Source organism: Vipera berus (assembly GCF_964194415.1).
Source record: "Vipera berus genome assembly, chromosome: 4".
NCBI lineage: Eukaryota > Metazoa > Chordata > Lepidosauria > Squamata > Viperidae > Vipera > Vipera berus.
Window position 1 is genome coordinate 4130004 of NC_138206.1, and position 20343 is coordinate 4150346.

Here is a 20343-nt window from a genome sequence, read left to right on the forward strand (position 1 = left end):
CCCTTCCAGACAGCATCACAAATAGTTTGGATAACTTCTACCAAGAAAGCACCTCCCAAATGCAGAGAGGATCTGAAACCAATAATTTGAAGAAAAACTAAGCAGATTGAGAAGAAGCTTGATATAATAATAATAATATTAATAATAATAATAATAATAATAACAACAACAACAACAACAACAATAACAACAACAACAACAACAGCAGCAGCAGCAGCAATGTTGGACGGGATCTTGGAGGTCATCTAGTCCAACCCCCTGCTCAGGCAGGAAACCCTATACCACAGGTCTGCAACCCACGGCTCCGGAGCCGCATGCGGCTCTTTCAACCGTCTCCTGCGGCTCCCAGTCCTCTGCTATGTGTACTCCAAAAAAAAAAAGTGAGACTAAAAAAGTTCAACCAATCAATTCAAATATGCAGGGTAGGTGCATATCTGGCCTTGGCTCCACTCTTCAGTCAAACTCTGTTCTGCGCATGCGCGCATGTATGCACATGCGCACACATTTTTTGCGGCTCCCAGTTTTTACTTTTGTGAGGGAACCGGTTCCGAGTGGCTCTTTCACTGTTTCAGGTTGCTGACCCCTGCCCTATACCAATTTGGACAAATGGTTGTCCAATCTCTTCTTAAAAGCTTCCAGTGCTGGCGTATTCACTGCTTCTGGAGGCAGGTTGTTCCGCTGGTTAATTGTTCTCACTGTCAGGAAATCTGTCAGATAAAAGTGACTGGATTTTTATTGGGTTTGCTTTGTTTTGTTTCTAAGGGGAGAAACACCAGCAAACGTCCCTCACTTGGGAATGCATTGCTTTGCAAAAGCTAACCCGGGTTTCCACCTGCCACTGTAGGAATCTGACACATTTAGCAAAATGTGTAAAAAAGTAGGTTCCCCCGTCCAGTTGTGTCCGACCGACACTAGGGGGCGGTGCTCACCTCCGTTTGTTGGCTGAGGGAGCCAGCATAGTCCATTTTCCGTGGTCATGTGGCCAGCGTCACTTTATGGATGACTGTGACCTTCCCATCGAAGTGGTGCCTATTTGTCTACTCGCATTTGCATGCTCTCCAACTGCCAGGTGGGCAGGAGCTGGAGCAATAGAACGGGAACTCACCCTGTGGCCTGGCGCTCAGATCTCGAACCTGGGCTGTCAGATCTCCAGCTGACAGTCTCTTTAACCGCTCGGCCGTCGCACCCCATTTAGCAAGCGGGAAAGGAGAAATCAGAGGATTGAAAGAATCCTTAGTTCATCCCTTTTCACTTTACAGACAACCAAGTAGCGCCGGCAGCTTGGCAAAAGCCACCGAAGTGGTGGCAGATACTGAAGGACATCGCTAACAACACCCAAACACACAGCCACACTTAAAGACATTTTTAAGAAGAGACTGGACAACCATTTGTCTGAAACGGTATAGGGTCTCCTGCCTGAGCAGGGGGGTTGGGCTAGATGACCTCCAAGGTCCCTTCCAACTCTTGTTATTCTATTGCCCAGTCCGAAGTGGCTTTCCAACAGGGCAAAGAAATATGGAGCTGGGAATGTCTGGTGGGCAGGAAGAGGGCAAGGCGGGACCCTCCGTAGCAGTTCACAAAGTAGATCTAATAAGTATGTGGATAATTGTTTTAGTCCGGCAAGATTCAGTCCGTAGGTGAAGAGCAATAAAGAAACTACTCAGAAGTGCTCCAGGTGTGGTTTTTGGTTTCCTGCCTGAACAGGGGGTTGGACTAGAAGACCTTCAAGGTCCCTTCCAACTCTTCTCTTCTCTTCTGTAATTCTCTTCTATTCTGTTCTCTTCTGTAATTCTAGTCTAGTCTAGGTAGAGGTAGAGGTTCCCCCGCACATGAGTGCTAGTCGTTTCCGACTCTATGGGCCGGTGCTCATCTCCGTTTCAAAGCCGCTTGTCCGAGGATGTCTCCGTGGTCATGTGGCTGGCATGACTAGATGCCAAAGGCGCACGGAACGCTGTTACCTTCCTACCGGAGTGGTCCCTATTTTTCTACTTGCATTTTTACGTGCTTTCGAACTGCTAGCTTGGCAGAAGCTGGGACGAGTAACAGGCGCTCACTCTTGTTACGCGGCACTCGGGATTCGACCCGCCAAACTGCCGACCTTCTGATTGACAAGCTCAGCGTCCCAACCCACTGAGCCACCGCGTCCCTAGTCTAGTCTAGTCTTCTATAATTCTATTCTAGTCTATTCTGTAATTCTATTCTAGTCTAGTCTCGTCTATTCTGTAATTGTAGTCTAGTCTATTCTGTAATTCTAGTCTGTTCTGTAATTCTATTCTATTCTAGTCTATTCTGTAATTCTATTCTGTAATTCTATTCTATTCTATTCTATTCTATTCTATTCTATTCTATTCTATTCTAGCCTAGCCTAGCCTAGCCTAGCCTAGCCTAGCCTAGCCTACTCTTATTATCCTGTAGGTGAAGTATGAGCCTCTATCAAAATTAACTACAGGAAGTCCTCGACTTACAACCACAACCGAACCCAAATTTCAGTTGCTAAGCATTAGTTAAGTGAGTTTGGCCCCATTTTACCACCACTCTCGCCACAGTGGTTAAGTGAATCACTGCAGTTGTTCAGCTAGTTAACATGGTTGTTAAGTGAATCTGGCTTCCCTCATTGACTTTGCTGGTCCGAAAGTCGCCAACGGTGATGCTGCTGCAACGGACATAAGTCAAGGACTATCTGCAGCCTTTTTTGGGATGCAAAGGAACGGATGCCGAGATTGTCGAGAGGGCGCCCTCGTCCTGGGGTCAAATGCTCCCAATTTCGTTCGATTAAAGCCTGCCGGCTCACATCACGCCAGATGTCGCACAGCAAAATGAGGGTAGCTAACACGGATGAGAAATTCCATTTGGGAGGCTCAGGCAGGAGAGTCTGTTTTTCATTAAGGAGACATTACAAGAGTAGAAATTATTTCAAGGGACGCTGCCAAGCTAAAATCTCCTTCAGGATCATCAATCAGGAAAGACAGTCTAGCGCAGTGCTTGTTTCTCAGCCCTTTGGCAACGTTCAGATGGGTGGACTTCAACTCCCAGAATTCCCCAGGGAGGACCTTCACTGTGGGGTCCCTGGTGCTCTCTGAGCTGGGTGGTGTTCTTGCAGATGTTTCGTTACCCAACTAGGTGACATCATCAGTGCTAGAAGGGAGTGGGGTTTGTCTTCTGCAAGCAAGCCACTTGTATATAGATGGAAAGCAAACCCCACTCCCTTCTAGCACTGATGATGTAACCTAGCTGGGTCATGAAATATCTGCAAGAAAACAACGAAGTTCAAAGAGCACCAAGGACCCCACAGTCTTCCTCCTCCTCTTCCTCTTCCTCCTCCTCTTCCACAAACCCCTTCCCCTTCTAGCACTGATGAAGTTACCTAGTTGGGTCATGAAACATCTGCAAGAAAACCATCAAGCTCAGAGAGAACCAAGGATCCCACAGTCCTCCTCCTCCTCCTCCTCCCCACAAGCCCCCTTCCCTTCTAGCACTGAGGATGTTACCTAGTTGGGTAATGAACTGCCTGTAAGAAAACAACCAAGCTCAGAGAGCAGCAAGGACCCCAGTTCTCCTCCTCCTCCTCCTCCTCACAAACCCCACTCCCTTCTAGAACTGATGATCTTACCTAGTTGGGTCATGAAACATCTGCAAGGAAGCAACCAAGCTCAGAGAGCACCAAGGACCCCACAGTTCTCCTCCTCCTCCTCCTGCTCCCTTCTAGCACTGATGATGTTCCCTAGTGGGGTGATGAAGCGTCTGCAAGAAAACCACCCAGCTCAGAGAGCACCAGGGACCCTACAATTCTCCTCCTCCTCTTCCTCCTCCTTCTCCCCCTCTTGCTCCCCCACCCCCTCCTCCTCCTCCTCCTCACAAACCCCCCCTCCCTTCTAGCACTGATGATGTTCCCTAGTTGGGTCCTGAAACATCTGCAAGAAAACCACCAAACTCAGAGAACACCAAGAACCCCACTTCCTCCTCCCTTCTAGCACTGATGACGTCACCTAGTTGGGTCACAAAACGTCTGCAAGAAAACACCCAAGTTCAAAGAGCACCAAGGACCCCACAGTCCTCCTCCTCCTCCTCCTCCTCTCCACAAACCCCATCCCCTTCTAGCACTGATGACGTTCCCTAGTTGGGTCACGAAACGTTTGCAAGAAAACAACCCAGCTCAGAGAGCACCAAGGACCACACAGTTCAGCCCTGAGAGACAAATATTCTCCTTTTATGGATTTTACTCCCAGAATCCCCCAACCAGCTTGCATGGCCTTCCCCTCCCAGAATTCCCCAGCCAGCATGCAGGCGGAAACAAGGACAAGCCTGACCATCGGTGTGCCTCAAAGAGTGGCTGACGAAGGCTAACAGAAAATAAATTGAACCGGAAACATGCCGCAAAGAGGCGAAAGTTTAATCTTTGTTGTTCTTATCCTGATCTTTCAACAATGATCTTCTTATTTCCCCTGCTTTCTTTTATATTATATTTTGACAAAAGGGGGGGGGGAAGTTTGCACATCTCACCCATTTAGGCCCCAAGACTGTAGCACCCTGCATGCTTGAGCAAATCTGTACCCCAATAAGGACCAGTAACTTAATTGCTAATTGTTAAAAAAACAAAACGCAAACAGCTAATGAAACCCAGATGCTTGGAAAAGAGAATTCCTTTTCCACCACCACAGACTGTATTTCAGCCAGGTTTTTTTTTCCTAGCAGGAAATGATTTTTCTTTTGCTGTATTTGTTTATTTTGCGGGAGTCGGTCAAGTACAAACTCTCGGGTCATAAAGATAAGATTAAATTTCTTCGGAGTCACGCTGGATTCTTCTGTCTTCGTACACTCAGCCATGTCGTTTTCTTGGCAACCACAGGGACACAAATGTGGTTTTTCTCTATTTTTTTTCCTGAAAGTTGGCTACTGGCTCTTAATCTACAGCTAGCCTTTATTCCTTAATTGCTTCCAGAATAACAGAATAAGAAGTTGGAAGGGATCTTGGAGGTCATCTAGCCCAACCCCCCGCTGAGGCAGGAAACCCTCTACCATTTCAGACAAATGGCTGTCCAGTCTCTTCTTAAATACTTCCAGTGTTGGAGCATTCACTGCTTCTGGAGGCAGGTGGTTCCACTGGTGAATTGTCCTCACGGTCAGGGTTTCCATTATTTTCTACCTCAAAAAGTGGAATCACAAATGAATCATACTGACAGGTATCCGTGACTAACGACCATAATGAAGCCTGCCCATTATGGTTGAAAGTCACGATGTCCATTAAGTGAAGCGTTCATGTGATCGCCATACTAACATTCCCTCCCCATCCCTGTTCTCCCGGGTGTGGTCATTAAATGAACGTGCAGGTTGTTAAGAGGAACACAGGGTGCCTCGCGGTGGGGGATGCCCTGGGAGACATAGTGCAAAACCTACCCTGGGCCTGCCCAGGCCTCTCCCATCCCCTAAACCAGGGGTCTTCAAACTTGGCCCGTTTATGACTTGTGGACTTCAACTCCTAGAATTCCTGAGCCAGCATGGGTGAACTATGGCCCCTTCATGACTTGTGGACTTCAACTCCCAGAATTCCTGAGCCAGCATGGGGGAACTATGGCTCCTTCATGATTTGCGGACTTCAACTCCCAGAATTCCTCACCCAGCATGAGGGAACTATGGCCTCTTCATGACTCATGGACTTCAACTCCCAGAATTCCTCAGCCAGCATGGGGGAACTATGGCCCCTTCATGACTTGTGGACTTCAACTCCCAGAATTCCTCACCCAGCATGAGGGAACTATGGCCCCTTCATGACTTGCGGGCTTCAACTCCCAGAATTCCTCAGCCAGCATGAGGGAACTATGGCCCCTTCATGACCTGGGGACTTCAACTCCCAGAATTCCTCACCCAGCATGAGGGAACTATGGCCCCTTCATGACTTGTGGACTTCAACTCCCAGAATTCCTCACCCAGCATGAGGGAACTATGGCCCCTTCATGACTTGCGGGCTTCAACTCCCAGAATTCCTCACCCAGCATGAGGGAACTATGGCCCCTTCATGACTTGTGGACTTCAACTCCCAGAATTCCTCAGCCAGCATGAGGGAACTATGGCCCCTTCATGACTTGCGGGCTTCAACTCCCAGAATTCCTCACCCAGCATGAGGGAACTATGGCCCCTTCATGACTTGTGGACTTCAACTCCCAGAATTCCTCAGCCAGCGTGCCCTTTATAAATACACTAACTAAGGAGCCATAGGCATCCAGGCACAAACACACACACACACACACACACACACACACACACACACACACACACACACACACAGAGTCTCTCTCACACACCATTTTTGCATTAAGAACCAAAGGATCCCCGTTTTTTTGTTTTTAAAAATCAACGATATCTGTTTTAAATTTTAACAATGACTGTCTTTAGGTAGGTACTGTTTTTTATTTATTGTTGTATGCTGCTATATAAATTTGATAGTTACAAAGGACGGGCCTGCTTCTCCCGTCTCCTTGACTTTTTAAAGAGTTGCTCAGGCTCCGCTCCGCCTGGTTTGAAGCCATCCATTGTGTTTGCTTACAGGTCACTCCTTTCTTGAGCTAATCCATTTCACGGGTCATAAATTGTAAGCAACGTTTTGCTAGGAGAAAGCAAGGAAAAGTTTATTACCCCCAAGTCGAGTCAACCAACAAAGCCGGGATGCTTTCCATCCAGGGGCCTCAAGATAAGCCTGGAAGCAGCCAAGTTTGAAGACAACCCAACATTGCTGAGAAGCCGGGATGCTTTCCATCCAGGGGCCTCAAGATAAGCCTGGAAGCAGCCAAGTTTGAAGACAACCCAACATTGCTGAGAAGCCGGGATGCTTTCCATCCAGGGGCCTCAAGATAAGCCTGGAAGCAGCCAAGTTTGAAGACAACCCAACATTGCTGAGAAGCCGGGATGCTTTCCATCCAGGGGCCTCAAGATAAGCCTGGAAGCAGCCAAGTTTGAAGACAACCCAGCATTGCTGAGGAGAGGACGGGGCCAAGCAGACTTACAAGCTACTGCACAATAAATGCGGCAAACCCAGCTTTTCGACCTCGATTTCCAACTAAGTTTGGGGCGTTAAAAAAAAATAATTGGAACTCTGGATAAAATAGGCTGTGGAGGGTTGTGTCGCTTCACACCACACATTTTGCCACAACGGTGTATTAGCTACGTTCCCCACCTTGAATTGTTTATAAAATAGGTATAATTAGAGAAGGCAGTCTTCCAACTTCCAACTGTTCATTTAGTGACCGTTCAAAGTTACGAGGGCACTGAAAAAAATGACATATGACTGTTTTTCACACTTACGACCGCTGCAGCCTCCTCACGGTCGTAGAATTAAAATTTGGGTGCTTGGCCACTGGTTCGTATTTATGACAGTTGTAATGTCCCGGGGGTCACGTGATAAAGAGGCTAACTCAGGGGTCTTCAAACTCGGCCCTGCAGGGGGACACGCTGGCTGAGGAATTCTGGGAGTTGAAGTCCAAAAGGCATGAAGGGGCCATAGTTCCCCCATGCTGGCTCAGGAATTCTGGGAGTTGAAGTCCAGGAGTCATGAAGGAGCCATAGTTCCCCCATGCTGGCTCAGGAATTCTGGGAGTTGAAGTCCGCAAGTCATGAAGGAGCCATAGTTCCCCCATGCTGGCTGAGGAATTCTGGGAGTTGAAGTCCGCAAGTCATGAAGGAGCCATAGTTCCCCCATGCTGGCTCAGGAATTCTGGGAGTTGAAGTCCACGAGTCATGAAGGGGCCAAAGTTTCCCCCATGCTGGCTCAGGAATTCTGGGAGTTGAAGTCCACAAGTCATGAAGGGGCCATAGTTCCCCCATGCTGGGTGAGGAATTCTGGGAGTTGAAGTCCAGGAGTCATGAAGGAGCCATAGTTCCCCCATGCTGGCTCAGGAATTCTGGGAGTTGAAGTCCGCAAGTCATGAGGGGGCCATAGTTCCCCCATGCTGGCTGAGGAATTCTGGGAGTTGGAAGTCCACGAGACACGAAGGGGCCATAGTTCCCCCATGCTGGCTCAGGAATTCTGGGAGTTGAAGTCCACGAGTCATGAAGGGGCCAAAGTTTCCCCCATGCTGGCTGAGGAATTCTGGGAGTTGAAGTCCGCAAGTCATGAGGGGGCCATAGTTCCCCCATGCTGGCAGAGGAATTCTGGGAGTTGAAGTCCACAAGTCATAAAAGGGACATGTTTGAAGACCCCTGGGCTAACTTAAGACTGCAGTTCTTAAGTGAATCACGCAGTCATTAACAGAATCCGACAACCCCTTTCGTTGTCGGAATCTGGCTTGGAAGGTTGCAAGTGGTAATTACATGACTTTGGGATGCTACAACCTTCGTAAATGCACGCTGTTTGCCAAGCCTCCAAACGTTGATCCTGGGGATGGTGCAACGGTCAAAATCGTGAGGACCAATCGTTAATCACTTTTTTCAGCACTGTTGTAACTTGGAACAGTTGCTAAACGAATGGTTGTAAGCTGGGGATTAAATGTAGTATGCCTCCTTCAGCAAGCTGCAACTTATCAGTTTTCCACCAATAAAATATCCGCCAGCCTCTAAAGCCGTGAGCTGAATCCTTAAGACAGCTTTAAATTCCATCAGAGTATTTGCTTGGAATTCAGCCCAAATTGGAACGAGGAAAGAAAACTAATTTGAGGAAGCCAGGCGTCTCGTATTTTCTCCGCTTCTGTTCCTCACTTATTTTATTTTATTTTATTTTATTTTATTTTATTTTATTATTTTATTTTATATTTTATTTTATTTTATTTTATTATTTTATTTTATTTTATTTTATTATTTTATTTTATTTTATTTTATTTTATTATTTTATTTTATTTTATCATTTTATTTTATTATTTTATTTTATTTTATTTTATTTTATTATTTTATTTTATTTTATTTTATTTTATTTTATTTTATTTTATTTTATTTTATCTTACATTGCTTTTTTCCCCCCAGTACTGAATGAAAGCTGTAAATTCTGGCTTTGGTAACCCTGCTAAAATCTGTCAGTTTGCAAGAAGCTGATTCTGGATTTGGTAGCCCAACTAAAATAAAAAGTCATAAGAAGCTCACTCTGGATTTGGTAGCCGAGCTAAAATAAGAGGCTTCCAAGAAGCTCATTCTGGAATTAAGGAGAAACTTCCTGACAATCAGGACAATTAACCAGTGGAACAGCTTGCCACCAGAAATCGTGGCCGCTCCATCACTGGAGATTTTTAAGGAGAGGCTAGACCACAGGTCTGCAACCCGCGGCTCCGGAGCCGCATGCGGCTCTTTCAGCCGTCTCCTGCGGCTCCCAGTCCTCTGCTATGTGCAGTCCAAAAAAAAAAAAAGAAGTGGGACTAAAAAAGTTCAACCAATCAATTCAAATATGCAGGGTAGGTTCATATCTCGTCTTGGCTCCACTCTTCAGTCAAAACCCTGTTCTGTGCATGCGCGCATGTACGCGCATGTGCACACATTTTTTGCGGCTCCCAGTTTTTCCTTTTGTGAGGGAACCGGTTCCAAGTGGCTCTTTCACTGTTTCAGGCTGCTGACCCCTGGGCTAGACAGTCACCTGTCTGAGACAGTATAGGTTCTCCTGCTTGAGCAGGGGGCTGGACTAGAAGACCTCCAAGGTCCCATCCAGCTCTATTCTATTCCGAATTCTTCCGAGCAGCTTGTTCTGGATTTAGTAGACCAATTAAAATATGGGGCTTCCATAAGAAGTTCCCTCTACTTTCAAGCAGCTTATTCTGGATTCGATAGACTCAGCTAAAACATGGGGCTTCCAACAAGCTCATTCTGGCTTTGGTTGTTGTTGTTGTTAGCTGCGAAGTCATGTCCAACCCATCGCGACCCCATGGACAACGTTCCTCCAGGCCTTCCTGTCCTCCACCATCTTCTGGAGTCCATTTAAGCTCACGCTTACTGCTTCAATGACTCCATCCAGCTACATCATTCTCTGTCGTTCCCTTCTTCTCTTGCCTCCATCTTTCTTCTTCTTCTTCTTCTTCTTCTTCTTCTTCTTCTTCTTCTTCTTCTTCTTCTTCTTCTTCTTCTTCTTCTTCTTCTTCTTCTTTCTCTTCCTCCTCCTCCTTTGCTGCAAAGTCGTGTCCAACCCATCGCGACCCTATGGACAACGTTCCTCCAGGCCTTCCTGTCCTCCACCATCTTCTGGAGTCCCTTTAAGCTCACGCCTCCTGCTTCAGTGACTCCATCCAGCGACCTCGTTCTCTGTCGTTCCCTTCTTCTCTTGCCTCCATCTTTCTTCTTCTTCTTCTTCCTCTTTCTCTTCCTCCTCCTCCTTTGCTGCAAAGTCGTGTCCAACCCATCGCGACCCCCTGGACAACGTTCCTCCAGGACTTCCTGTCCTCCACCATCTTCTGGAGTCCACTGAGGCTCACGCCTACTGCTTCAGTGACTCCATCCAGCCACCTCATTCTCTGTCGTCCCCTTCTTCTCTTGCCCTCCATCTTTCCCAGCATTAGGCTCTTCTCCAGTGAGTCCTTCCTTTGAGCTTTGGTAGCCGAGCTAAAACAAGGGACTTCCAAACGACTCATTCTGGATTTAGTAGACCAACTGAAACAAGGGGCTTCCACGAGAAGCTCACACACTTCCGGGCAGCTCATTCTGGATTTGATAAACCAGCTAAAATAAAGGACTTCCAAGAAACTCACTCTGCCCTTGGAAGTCACCTTATCATCACATTTAATCCGGGAAGCGCCCCTTGTCTAATGGAGCAAGCTTATTCTTTATTGAATATAATGTAGAACTGCAATCTCTTGAGACAACAGATGCACTTTCGGTCCAGTTGGTTGTTGGTTCCCCCCGTCAGCCTGAAGCTGAGAAAAATGGACTTGGCAACCCCTGGGAAAGGCAGATGAACTTTTACCAGGAATTCATTTCTAGCAATCGATTGTCTCTTTGCAGCCTTTGGCCCCAGGTCCGACCGGATTTTCTGCATACCTGAGACCGTGAAGCTCAAGCGCTGGTAGGCTCTGTTGAAGAAGAACTTCCCTTAAAAGCCAACCCTGCTTTTAGGGTACTAAGAAAGGGTTTAAGAATAATAATAAATCTTTCGCCTTGGATCTTTTTTTCTAAAATTGCTGGAGGAAACACAGCAACTCTGAATCTGCCTTTTTTTTTTCTTTCTGCTTACCGTAATTAGATCTACCATCTAATGCAGGGTTTCTCAAGGAGGGCAGCTTTTAAAGGCGTGGGCTTCAACTCCCAGAATTCCCCAGCGAGGCTGGCTGGGGGATTCTGGGAGTTGAAGTCCACGCCTCTTAAAAGTCGCCCCACCTTGAGAAACACTGAACTAGGACAACTTTTCATGCCTTCACGCGTCACAACCCTTTGGGGTTGATCAAATACACCAGGATGAGTTTTGTGCACAGGCCAAGCCATCAACTCTGGTTCACAACCTGCATTACACTGGAAAGCAAAGTGTGATTCAAAAAGTTAAGGCATTCTGTACTAAGCAGCTAATAAAACAATTTACTCCACACCTGCATGGTTGTTGATTTTTAACTCAACAATATAATGAGGACCCAGATTGTTGGGGGCAATAAGCTTTGTAATAATGCCGCTGTGGGGGGCCGAAAGCCCTAATAAGTAGGCATATACATAGAATGAAGGCTACTGCTAAGCATGTTGATTTGTGCTTAGATTGTAAGCCGCCCTGAGTCTTCGGAGAAGGGCAGGATATAAATGGGATTAAAAAAAAATTCAGCAGTTGATTTTGCAGGCTAATTCAGTGTAGGCCTGAGTGGATTTTGGCTGATTTTAAAAAGTGAAGCAGGGCCAGACCTGATTACTATTTGGACTGGAGACCACCAGGAGATCTCAGAGGATGCTACAATAGGACAAGTAACAGAATATAACAGAATAATAGAGTCGGAAGGGACGTTGGAGGTCTTCTAATCCAACCCCTCGCTCAGGCAGGTAACCTTATACCATTCCAAACAAATGGTTGTCCAGTCTCTTCTTAAAAACTTCCAGTGATGGAGCATCCACAATTTCTGGAAGCAAATCCTTTCCTTAATTAATTGTTTTTACTGTCAGGAAATTTCTCTGTAGTCCTAGGTTGCTTCTCTCCATAATAATAATAATAATAATAATAATAATAATAATAATAATAATAATAATAATAATAATAATAATAATAATAATAATTTTTAATTCCATTTATATCCCGTCCTTCTCCGAAGACTCAGGGCGGCTTACAAGCTTATCAATAATAATAATAATAATAATAATAATAATAATAATAATAATAATAATAATAATAATAATAATAACAAGAAGAAGAAGAAGAAGAAGAAGAAGAAGAAGAAGAAGAGGAAGTAGTAGTAGTAGTAGTAGTAGTAGTAGTAGTAGTAGTAGTTGGAAGGGAACTTGGAGGTCATCTAGTCCAACCCTGATTAGTTTCCAAGTCGGAAAGAACATCTGGCCAACGGAAGCCATTTTGCTAATTCCGAGGAAAAAAAAAATCTGCCCAGATTTGTGCATGAAGGAAATAATCCAGGATCCAAGGCGGCTTAAAAGCAGTTTTATTTAGACCTCATCATTGTTCCCTTCTTATAAGAAAGGAAGGGGGGGACATTTTTGTCAATCTATTGCAAATTGTCCACAGTTAATAATAATAATAATAAAGTTGGAAGGGACCTTGGAGGTCATCTAGTCCAACCCCCTGCTCAGGCAGGAAACCCTATACCATTTCAGACAAATGGCTGCCTGATCTCTTCTTAAAAGCTTCCAGTGTTGGAGCATTCACCACCTCTGGAGGCAAGTGGTTCCACGGATTAATTGTCCTCACTGTCAGGAAGTTTCTCCTCAGTTCTAGGTTGCTTCTCTCCTTGGTTAGTTTCCATCCGTTGCTTCTTGTCCCGCCTTCAGGGGCTTTGGAGAATAGCTTGACTCCCTCTTCTTTGGGGCAGCCCCTGAGATACTGGAAGACTGCTAGCATGTCACCCCTCACCCTTCTCTTCGTTAAACTACACATACCCAATTCCAGCAACCGTTGCTGGGCTATTTTTCACTCAGGCCTGAATTTCCTTGTTTGGGCTCTTGTAAGGCTTCAAACTGTTCCCTGCCGCTGGCTGCTTTCCAGGTGTCAAAATCTTCCAAGCATCTGCTGGGGGGGTGGGGGGTGTGAGAGAAGGCTGGTTTTCAAGGCTGAAGTATCTCCAAGCCAGGATGGTTTTAGTTTTGCTGATCTGATCCTGATTTCCCGCTCCTGTTCCCAACCCCTTTTCTTGGACTTCATGCATGTTTTGCTACTCTGGAATCTGTTCAACTTTTCTCTTTGACGAATACAATAACGGTAGATCCTTCCCGCCCTTTTCCCTTTTCCCTTTCTTCTTCTCCTTCTGTCCATCCACTCCTTCCTTTCTCTCCTTGTCTGTCCATCCACCCCTTCCTTCTTTGCTCCCTTCCTTTCTTCCTTCCCTCTTCCCATCCATTCCCTCCTTCCTGTCCTTCTCTCCATGCACTCATTCCTTCTTTCCTTCCTTCCCTCTTCCCTCTTCCCATTCCCTCCTTCCAGTCCTTCTCTCCACCCCTTCCTTCCTTCCCATTCATTCCTTTCTTCCTGTCCTCTCTATCAATCCTTTCCCTTCCCTTCTTCTCCTCCCACCCTTCCTCCTTCTCTCTCTCTCTCCCTCTTTCTCTCTTTCTTCCCCTCTCTCTTTCCCTCTTTCTCTTCCTGTCTCTCTCTTTCTCTCCTTCTTTCTCGTTTCCTCTTTTCCTCTCTCTTTCTCTCCCTCTTTCTCTCCCTTTCTCTTTCTCTCTCTCCCTTTCTCTCTTTCTTCCCCTATTTCTCTCTCTTTCTTTCCCTCTTTCTCTCTCTCTCACTCTTTCTCTTTCTTTCTCTTTTCCTCTCTTCCTCTCTCTCTCTCCCTCTTCCTCTTTTTTCTCACTCTCACTCTCACTCTCGCTTTCTCTTTTTCTTTCTTTCTTCCTGTCCTCTCTATCAATCCTTTCCCTTCTTCTCCTCCCACCCTTCCTCCTTCTCTCTCTCTCTCCCTCTCTCTCTCCCTCTTTCTCTTTCTTCCCCTCTCTCTTTCCCTCTTTCTCTTCCTGTCTCTCTTTCTCTCCTTCTTTCTCTTTTCCTCTCTTTCTCTCCCTCTTTCTCTTCCTTTCTCTTTCTTTCTCTCCCTTTCTCTCTTTCTTCCCCTATTTCTCTTTCTTTCCCTCTTTCTCTCTCTTTCTCACTCTCTCTTTCTTTCCCTCTTTCTCTTTTCCTCTCTTTCTCTCTCTTTCTCTCCCTCTTCCTCTTTTTCTCTCACTCTTGCTTTCTCTTTTTCTTTCTTTCTTCCTGTCCTCTCTATCAATACTTTCCCTTCCCTTCTCCTCCTCCCACCCTTCCTCCTTCTCTCTCTCTCCCTCTCCCTCTTTCTCTTTCTTCCCCTCTCTCTTTCCCTCTTTCTCTTCCTGTCTCTCTCTTTCTCTCCTTCTTTCTCTTTTCCTCTGTTTCTTTCTCTCCCTCTTTCTCTCCCTTTCTCTTTCTCTCTCTCCCTTTCTCTCTTTCTTCCCCTATTTCTCTCTCTTTCTTTCCCTCTTTCTCTCTCTCTTTCTCACTCTTTCTCTTTCTTTCTCTTTTCCTCTCTTCCTCTCTTCCTCTCTCTCTCTCCCTCTTCCTCTTTTTCTCTCACTCTCGCTTTCTCTTTTTCTTTCTTTCTTCCTGTCCTCTCTATCAATCCTTTCCCTTCCCTTCTCCTCCTCCCACCCTTCCTCCTTCTCTCTCTCTCTCCCTCTCTTTCTCTCTTTCTTCCCCTCTCTCTTTCCCTCTTTCTCTTCCTGTCTCTCTCTTTCTCTCCTTCTTTCTCTTTTCCTTTTCCTCTCTCTTTCTCTCCCTCTTTCTCTCCCTTTCTCTTTCTCTCTCTCCCTTTCTCTCTTTCTTCCCCTATTTCTCTCTTTCTTTCCCTCTTTCTCTCTCTTTCTCACTCTCTCTTTCTCTCCCTCTTCCTCTTTCACTCTCGCTTTCTCTTTTTCTTTCTTTCTTCCTGTCCTCTCTATCAATCCTTTCCCTTCCCTTCTTCTCCTCCCACCCTTCCTCCTTCCTCCTTCTCTCTCTCTCTCTCTCTCCCAGTACAAATGTTTTCATTTTCTAGAACTTCATACCCAGCCATGCTGGGAAACGAATCCTTGCCTCAGGCCTCAGGCATTCAATATTTAAAATATTAAAAAGTTTGGTACACAGCAGCAGCTGTTGAACATCTGGAGAGCTGCCTCTGGAGTAAACAGTGGCAAGTCACTCCGAATCTGTTTATCTGCCAAGCCAGCTTCCCTTTCATTTGGCAATTTTTGAGAACTGTGGCAATCCATCACCATTCATTAACCACACACGGTGGTTCACAGTCACAGCCAACGACTGAGCTCTAAGGCAGTTGTGGAATTTGATTGTGTGAACCAGGAGAAGCGACGCTAAACCACAAATCTCCGCAGCCCGCCTTCTGAACAACTTCCCGGTTTTTTCCACCCCTCTCTACAGGTAGTCCTCAACGTACGACGACAACGAAGCCCCAGATTTCTGTGGTTGAGTGTGACATTTGCAAAGAGAGCTTAGCCCCACTTCACGACCTTTCTTAGCACAATTGTAACAGCGAATCGCTACAGCTGATAAAAGTTAGTAACCCGGTTGTTAAGTGAATCTGGCTTCCCCATTGCCTTTGCTTTGTCGGGAGGTCGCAAAAGGGGATCACATGACCTCGGAACATAGCAACCGTCATAAATACGAGCCGGTTGCCAAGCGTCTGGATTTGGATCAACTGATCCTGGGGATGCCGCAAAAAAAAAAAACAACCACGGTCCTAAGTCACTTTTTTCAGCGCCATTGTAACTTTGAACAGTCACTAAATGAACCGTTGTAAGTTGAGGACTCCCTGTATTCCTTCAGGGCACCAAAGGAGGGACAAAATGATTTTGTAAAATGATCATCAAAGCCCTTTCCCAACCAATGGTCATTTTACCTAGGGGTGAGGGCAGTTGTTTTCTTGATTCCCAAGAAAGCATCTGATTGGAAGGACAGGGGGGGAAATATTGCGTATGTATGTATGTATGTATGTATGTATGTATGTATTTATGATGATGAAGAAGAAGAAGAAGAAGAAGAAGAAGAAGAAGAAGAAGAAGAAGAAGAAGAAGAAGAAGAAGAAGAAGAAGAAGAAGAAGTTGTTGTTGTAAGGGACCTTGGAGGTCATCTAGTCCAACCCCCTGCTCAGGCAGGAAACACTCTACCATTTCAGACAAATGGCTGTCCAGTCTCTTCTTAAAAGCTTCCAATGCTGGAGCATTCACCGCTTCTGGAGGCAGGTGGTTCCACTGGTTAATTGTTCTCATTGTCAGGAAGTTTCTCCTTAATTCCAGGTTGCTTCTCTCCTTGATGAGTTTCCATCCGTTGCTTCTTCTCCTGCCTTCAGGCGCTTTGGAGAATAGCTTGACTCCCTCTTCTTTGGGGCAGCCCCTGAGAGATTGGAAGGCTGCTATCATGTCCCCCCTCGTCCTTTAAATTTATTAAATTTATATCTCCCCCATCATCTCTGGGCGGCTTACCACCTCTTAAGCACAAGAATGTAAAAACATTAAAAACGTGATAACAGCAGGAACGCTAAACAAATCGGAGAAAGTACCAGTGATGCAGAAACTCCTTAAATTAGACCTGACATCAAACTACGGTCTGTTCACGTGGGACCTTCTCTTCCCCCAGCCTTCACATTCCCCACCAAAAACCAGACAAGGGCTGTGTTGTTCTCTCCGAATTTGAAATGATTTTTGTCTGGAGGGTGAAGCTGAGAGAGATGACATTTCTCTTTTCAGATGAACAATTGCATCATTTCTTTTTAAAAAAAAACCCACAAGAAACAAAAATGCAGTCATCCGGGCTTTGCAATCCACGCATTAAAAGGCTGGGCGATTCCCAAGGAGATCACAACAGCAGGACCCATTGTCCTGCTGGACAGTAGGTCACAAAACATGATCCCATGATCCCCGGGACACTGGAGGGGATGCCATTCTCCCAGGAAGCTTGCAAAATAGCCTACATCTGGGAATGGTAGGTAGTCCTCGACGTACGACCACTGGTTTAGTGACCAAAGTTACAACAGCCTTGAAGCCTCTTACAAATGCTTTTCAGACAACCGTCTCTGTCTCCCCACGGTCGTGGGATCAGAATTCAGACACTTGGCAAACTGACTCGTATTTACGACGGTGGCAGTGTCCCGGGGATCACGGGATCATGTGTTGTGACCTACTGGTCCAGAAAAGTCAATGGGGGAAACCAGATTCACTTAACAACCGTGTTACTGACTTAACAACTGCAGGGATCCGCTTAACGACTGCGGCAAGGAAGTTTGCAAAAAGGGCCAAAATTGGAGAAGCAAGGATTAACACTGGACAAACCAACAAGCAGAAAACTCTCAAGAAGAAAACCACATCCCCACCTATACTGGAGGGTCAAACTACTGGATATAAACAGGGACCCAAATCCCACACTCACTTGCACTGATGATGCTACTTAATTAGGTGGTAAAATGTCTGCAAGGAAATGTCTGCAACACCAAGGACCCCATAGTCCTCCTCCTCCCAAACCCCACTCCTAGCGCTGATGATGTTACCGAGCTGGGCAATGAAATGTCTACAAGAAAATATCCAAGCTCAAAAGAGTGTAAAGGACCCCACTGTTCTCCTCCTCCTCCTCCTCCTCCTCCTCCTCCTCCTCCTCCTCCTCCGAAACCCCCCTCCCTTCTAGCACTGATGATGTTATTAGTTGGGTAATGAACTGCCTGTAAGAAAAACAACCAAGCTCAGAGAGCACCAAGGACCCCATAGTTCTCCTCCTCCTCCTCCTCTTCCTCCTCCTCCTCCTCCTCCTCCTCCTCCCCGAAATCCCTTCTAGCACTGATGTTACCTAGCAGGGTAATGAACTGCCTGTAAGAAAACAACCAATCTCAAAGAGCACCAAGGACCCCATAGTTCTCCTCCTCCTCCTCCTCTTCCTCCTCCCCCTCCTCTTCTTCCTTCTCCTCCTCCTCCTCCTCCTCCTCCTCCTCCTCCCCGAAATCCCTTCTAGCACTGATGTTACCTAGCAGGGTAATGAACTGCAAGAAAACAACCAATCTCAAAGAGCACCAAGGACCCCATAGTTCTCCTCCTCCTCCTCCTCCTCCTCCTCCTCCCTCCTTTCTCTGTCTCCACAAAACCCCCTCCTTTCTAGTACAGATGATGTTACCTAGGTTGGCAATGAAAGGTCCCCAAGAAAACCACCAAGCTCAGAGAGCACCAGGGACCCCACACAGTTCAACCCTGAGCTACAAATATTCCCTTCTGCTGATTGTGATCAAGCTCCTTCGATTAGGGAACCAGATGTAAGGCTGAAGGAAGTGAGAGAGAAAAAGACAAGTTCACAGGTCTCCGTGACCCTGTCCCATCAAGCGTGGTTGAGCACTAAACATCTCAAGTGATGAAGACCCCAACAAATTTCAGGACCCATCTCCCCAACTTGGCCTTACTTTGGGTCGCTTCCACTGTATCCCTTGAATCCGAGTCTTGTAGAAGAGCGAGTCATCGTTGGCTGGAAAGAGCGGATCTTCAAACAGAATTTTCCTCCTCTGACAGTCCTTCTTCAAAGAGGAGTACCGCTGATTTTCATATGGCTTCACGGATGAGAACATCCTTCCCCGTCACTCCTAGAAGGAGAGAAGGCAAAACCTTAATAAGAAGACTCACAGGCAACAGACAGGAAAACCGTTGCACTCTGAACATGTCCAGAAGGTGACAGAAGGATGGGGAAGATCCTGCCCATCTGTGACGGATGCAGTCGAGATGATTTTTAGACACCAAAGAAGGCTCATAATTTCCTGACAGGGAGTACAATCAATCAGTGGAACGGCTTGCCTCCAGAAGTCGTGGGTGCTCCAACACTGGAGGTTTTTTTTTAAGCAGAGACTGGACAAGCATTTGTCTGTGTTAAAATTCTGTATATAGCCCTACGGGACACAGAGTGCACTGTCCACATGTGTTTTTCTGCTGAACTGCGAGAAGTAAAGCACATGTCGACGGTGCATTGTTTGTGTTCTGTAGGGCTATATACAGAATTTCTAACAGGTTTGGGGCCCAGTCATACATATATATTTAATCCTGCAACCTCATCTGGTTGGCGGAGTTCTCAAAACACAGCATCCCCTTGGTGATGCAGCTGCACCATGTTGTGCATTTGCACAATACACTCGACCATAAATGCTGGATTTGGACTGTGCATTCATCCACAAAATAAACCGAACCCAGATTCAAATTAGCCGAGCTTTCTGCGTAGCTGCAAGACCTTTCTCTGACTTGCACAGGGATGTATGAACGCAGCCATTTTGCCCACCAGCAGAACCAATATTCCTGCAGCAACTCTGGAAATCTTCGTGGGGAGTCAAGATTTGTACACACCTCTAAAAAAGGTAAAGGTAAAGGTTCCCCCGCACATGCATGCTAGTCGTTTCCGACTCTAGGGGCCGGTGCTCATCTCCGTTTCAAAGCCGAAGAGCCAACGCTTGTCCGAGGACATCTCCGTGGTCATCATGTGGCCGGCATGACTAGACGCCAAAGGCGCACGGAACGCTCTTACCTTCCCACCGCAGTGGTCCCTATTTTTCTACTTGCATTTTTACGTGCTTTCGAACTGCTAGGTTGGCAGAAGCTGGGACGAGTAACAGGCGCTCACTCTGCTACGCGGCACTCAGGATTCGACCCGCCAAACTGCCGACCTTCTGATCGACAAGCCATTATATAAATCACACGTTCAGCTACCCAGCAATATCTGCCTTCCAAATGCTCTTCGAATTTTACATTGTTCTTAAATATCATCACCTCCTGAGGCTTCTTTGATTTGGCCACGGATCAATAACATTCAATAATATCCAATAATAATTATCTCTCTGATCAACAGAGGCCGATCACAGAAACCAGGTTGTCGTCTTTTCCTTGGTGTGAGAGGAAAGTCATAAGACAGGTAAGTCCTCGACTTACAACTATTCGTTTAGTGACCGTTCAAAGTTACAACGGTCTTGAAAAAAGTGAGTTAGGACCATTTTTCACATGACCGTTGCAGCACGTGATCAAAATTCAGACGCTTGGCAACTGGCTCATATTTACGACGGTCGCAGCGTCCCGCGGTTAGGCAATCCCCTTTTGAGACCTTCTCACAAGCAAAGTCAATGGGGGAAGCCAGATTCGCTAAACAACCCTGTGACTAACTTCACAACTGCCGTGATTCACTTAACGATGGCAAGGAAGCTAGTAAAATGGGGGCAAAGCTCACTTAGCAACTGTCTTGCTTAGCAACAGGAATCTGGGCCTCAATTATGGTTTGCTAAACCACCGGTC

General features: G+C 46.2%; 1 protein-coding gene across 1 annotated transcript in view; it reads right to left on the reverse strand.

The window, feature by feature from the left end:
• The window catches only part of CAPN5 (calpain 5), an 82741-nt gene that overhangs the window by 49482 nt on the left and 12916 nt on the right, over nucleotides 1–20343 (reverse strand). The window contains exon 2 of the mRNA XM_081327827.1: nucleotides 18483–18659. Within this exon, the coding sequence (XP_081183953.1) occupies nucleotides 18483–18644 (162 nt within the window). The 5' untranslated portion in view covers nucleotides 18645–18659. The remainder of the gene's footprint in view (nucleotides 1–18482; nucleotides 18660–20343) is intronic.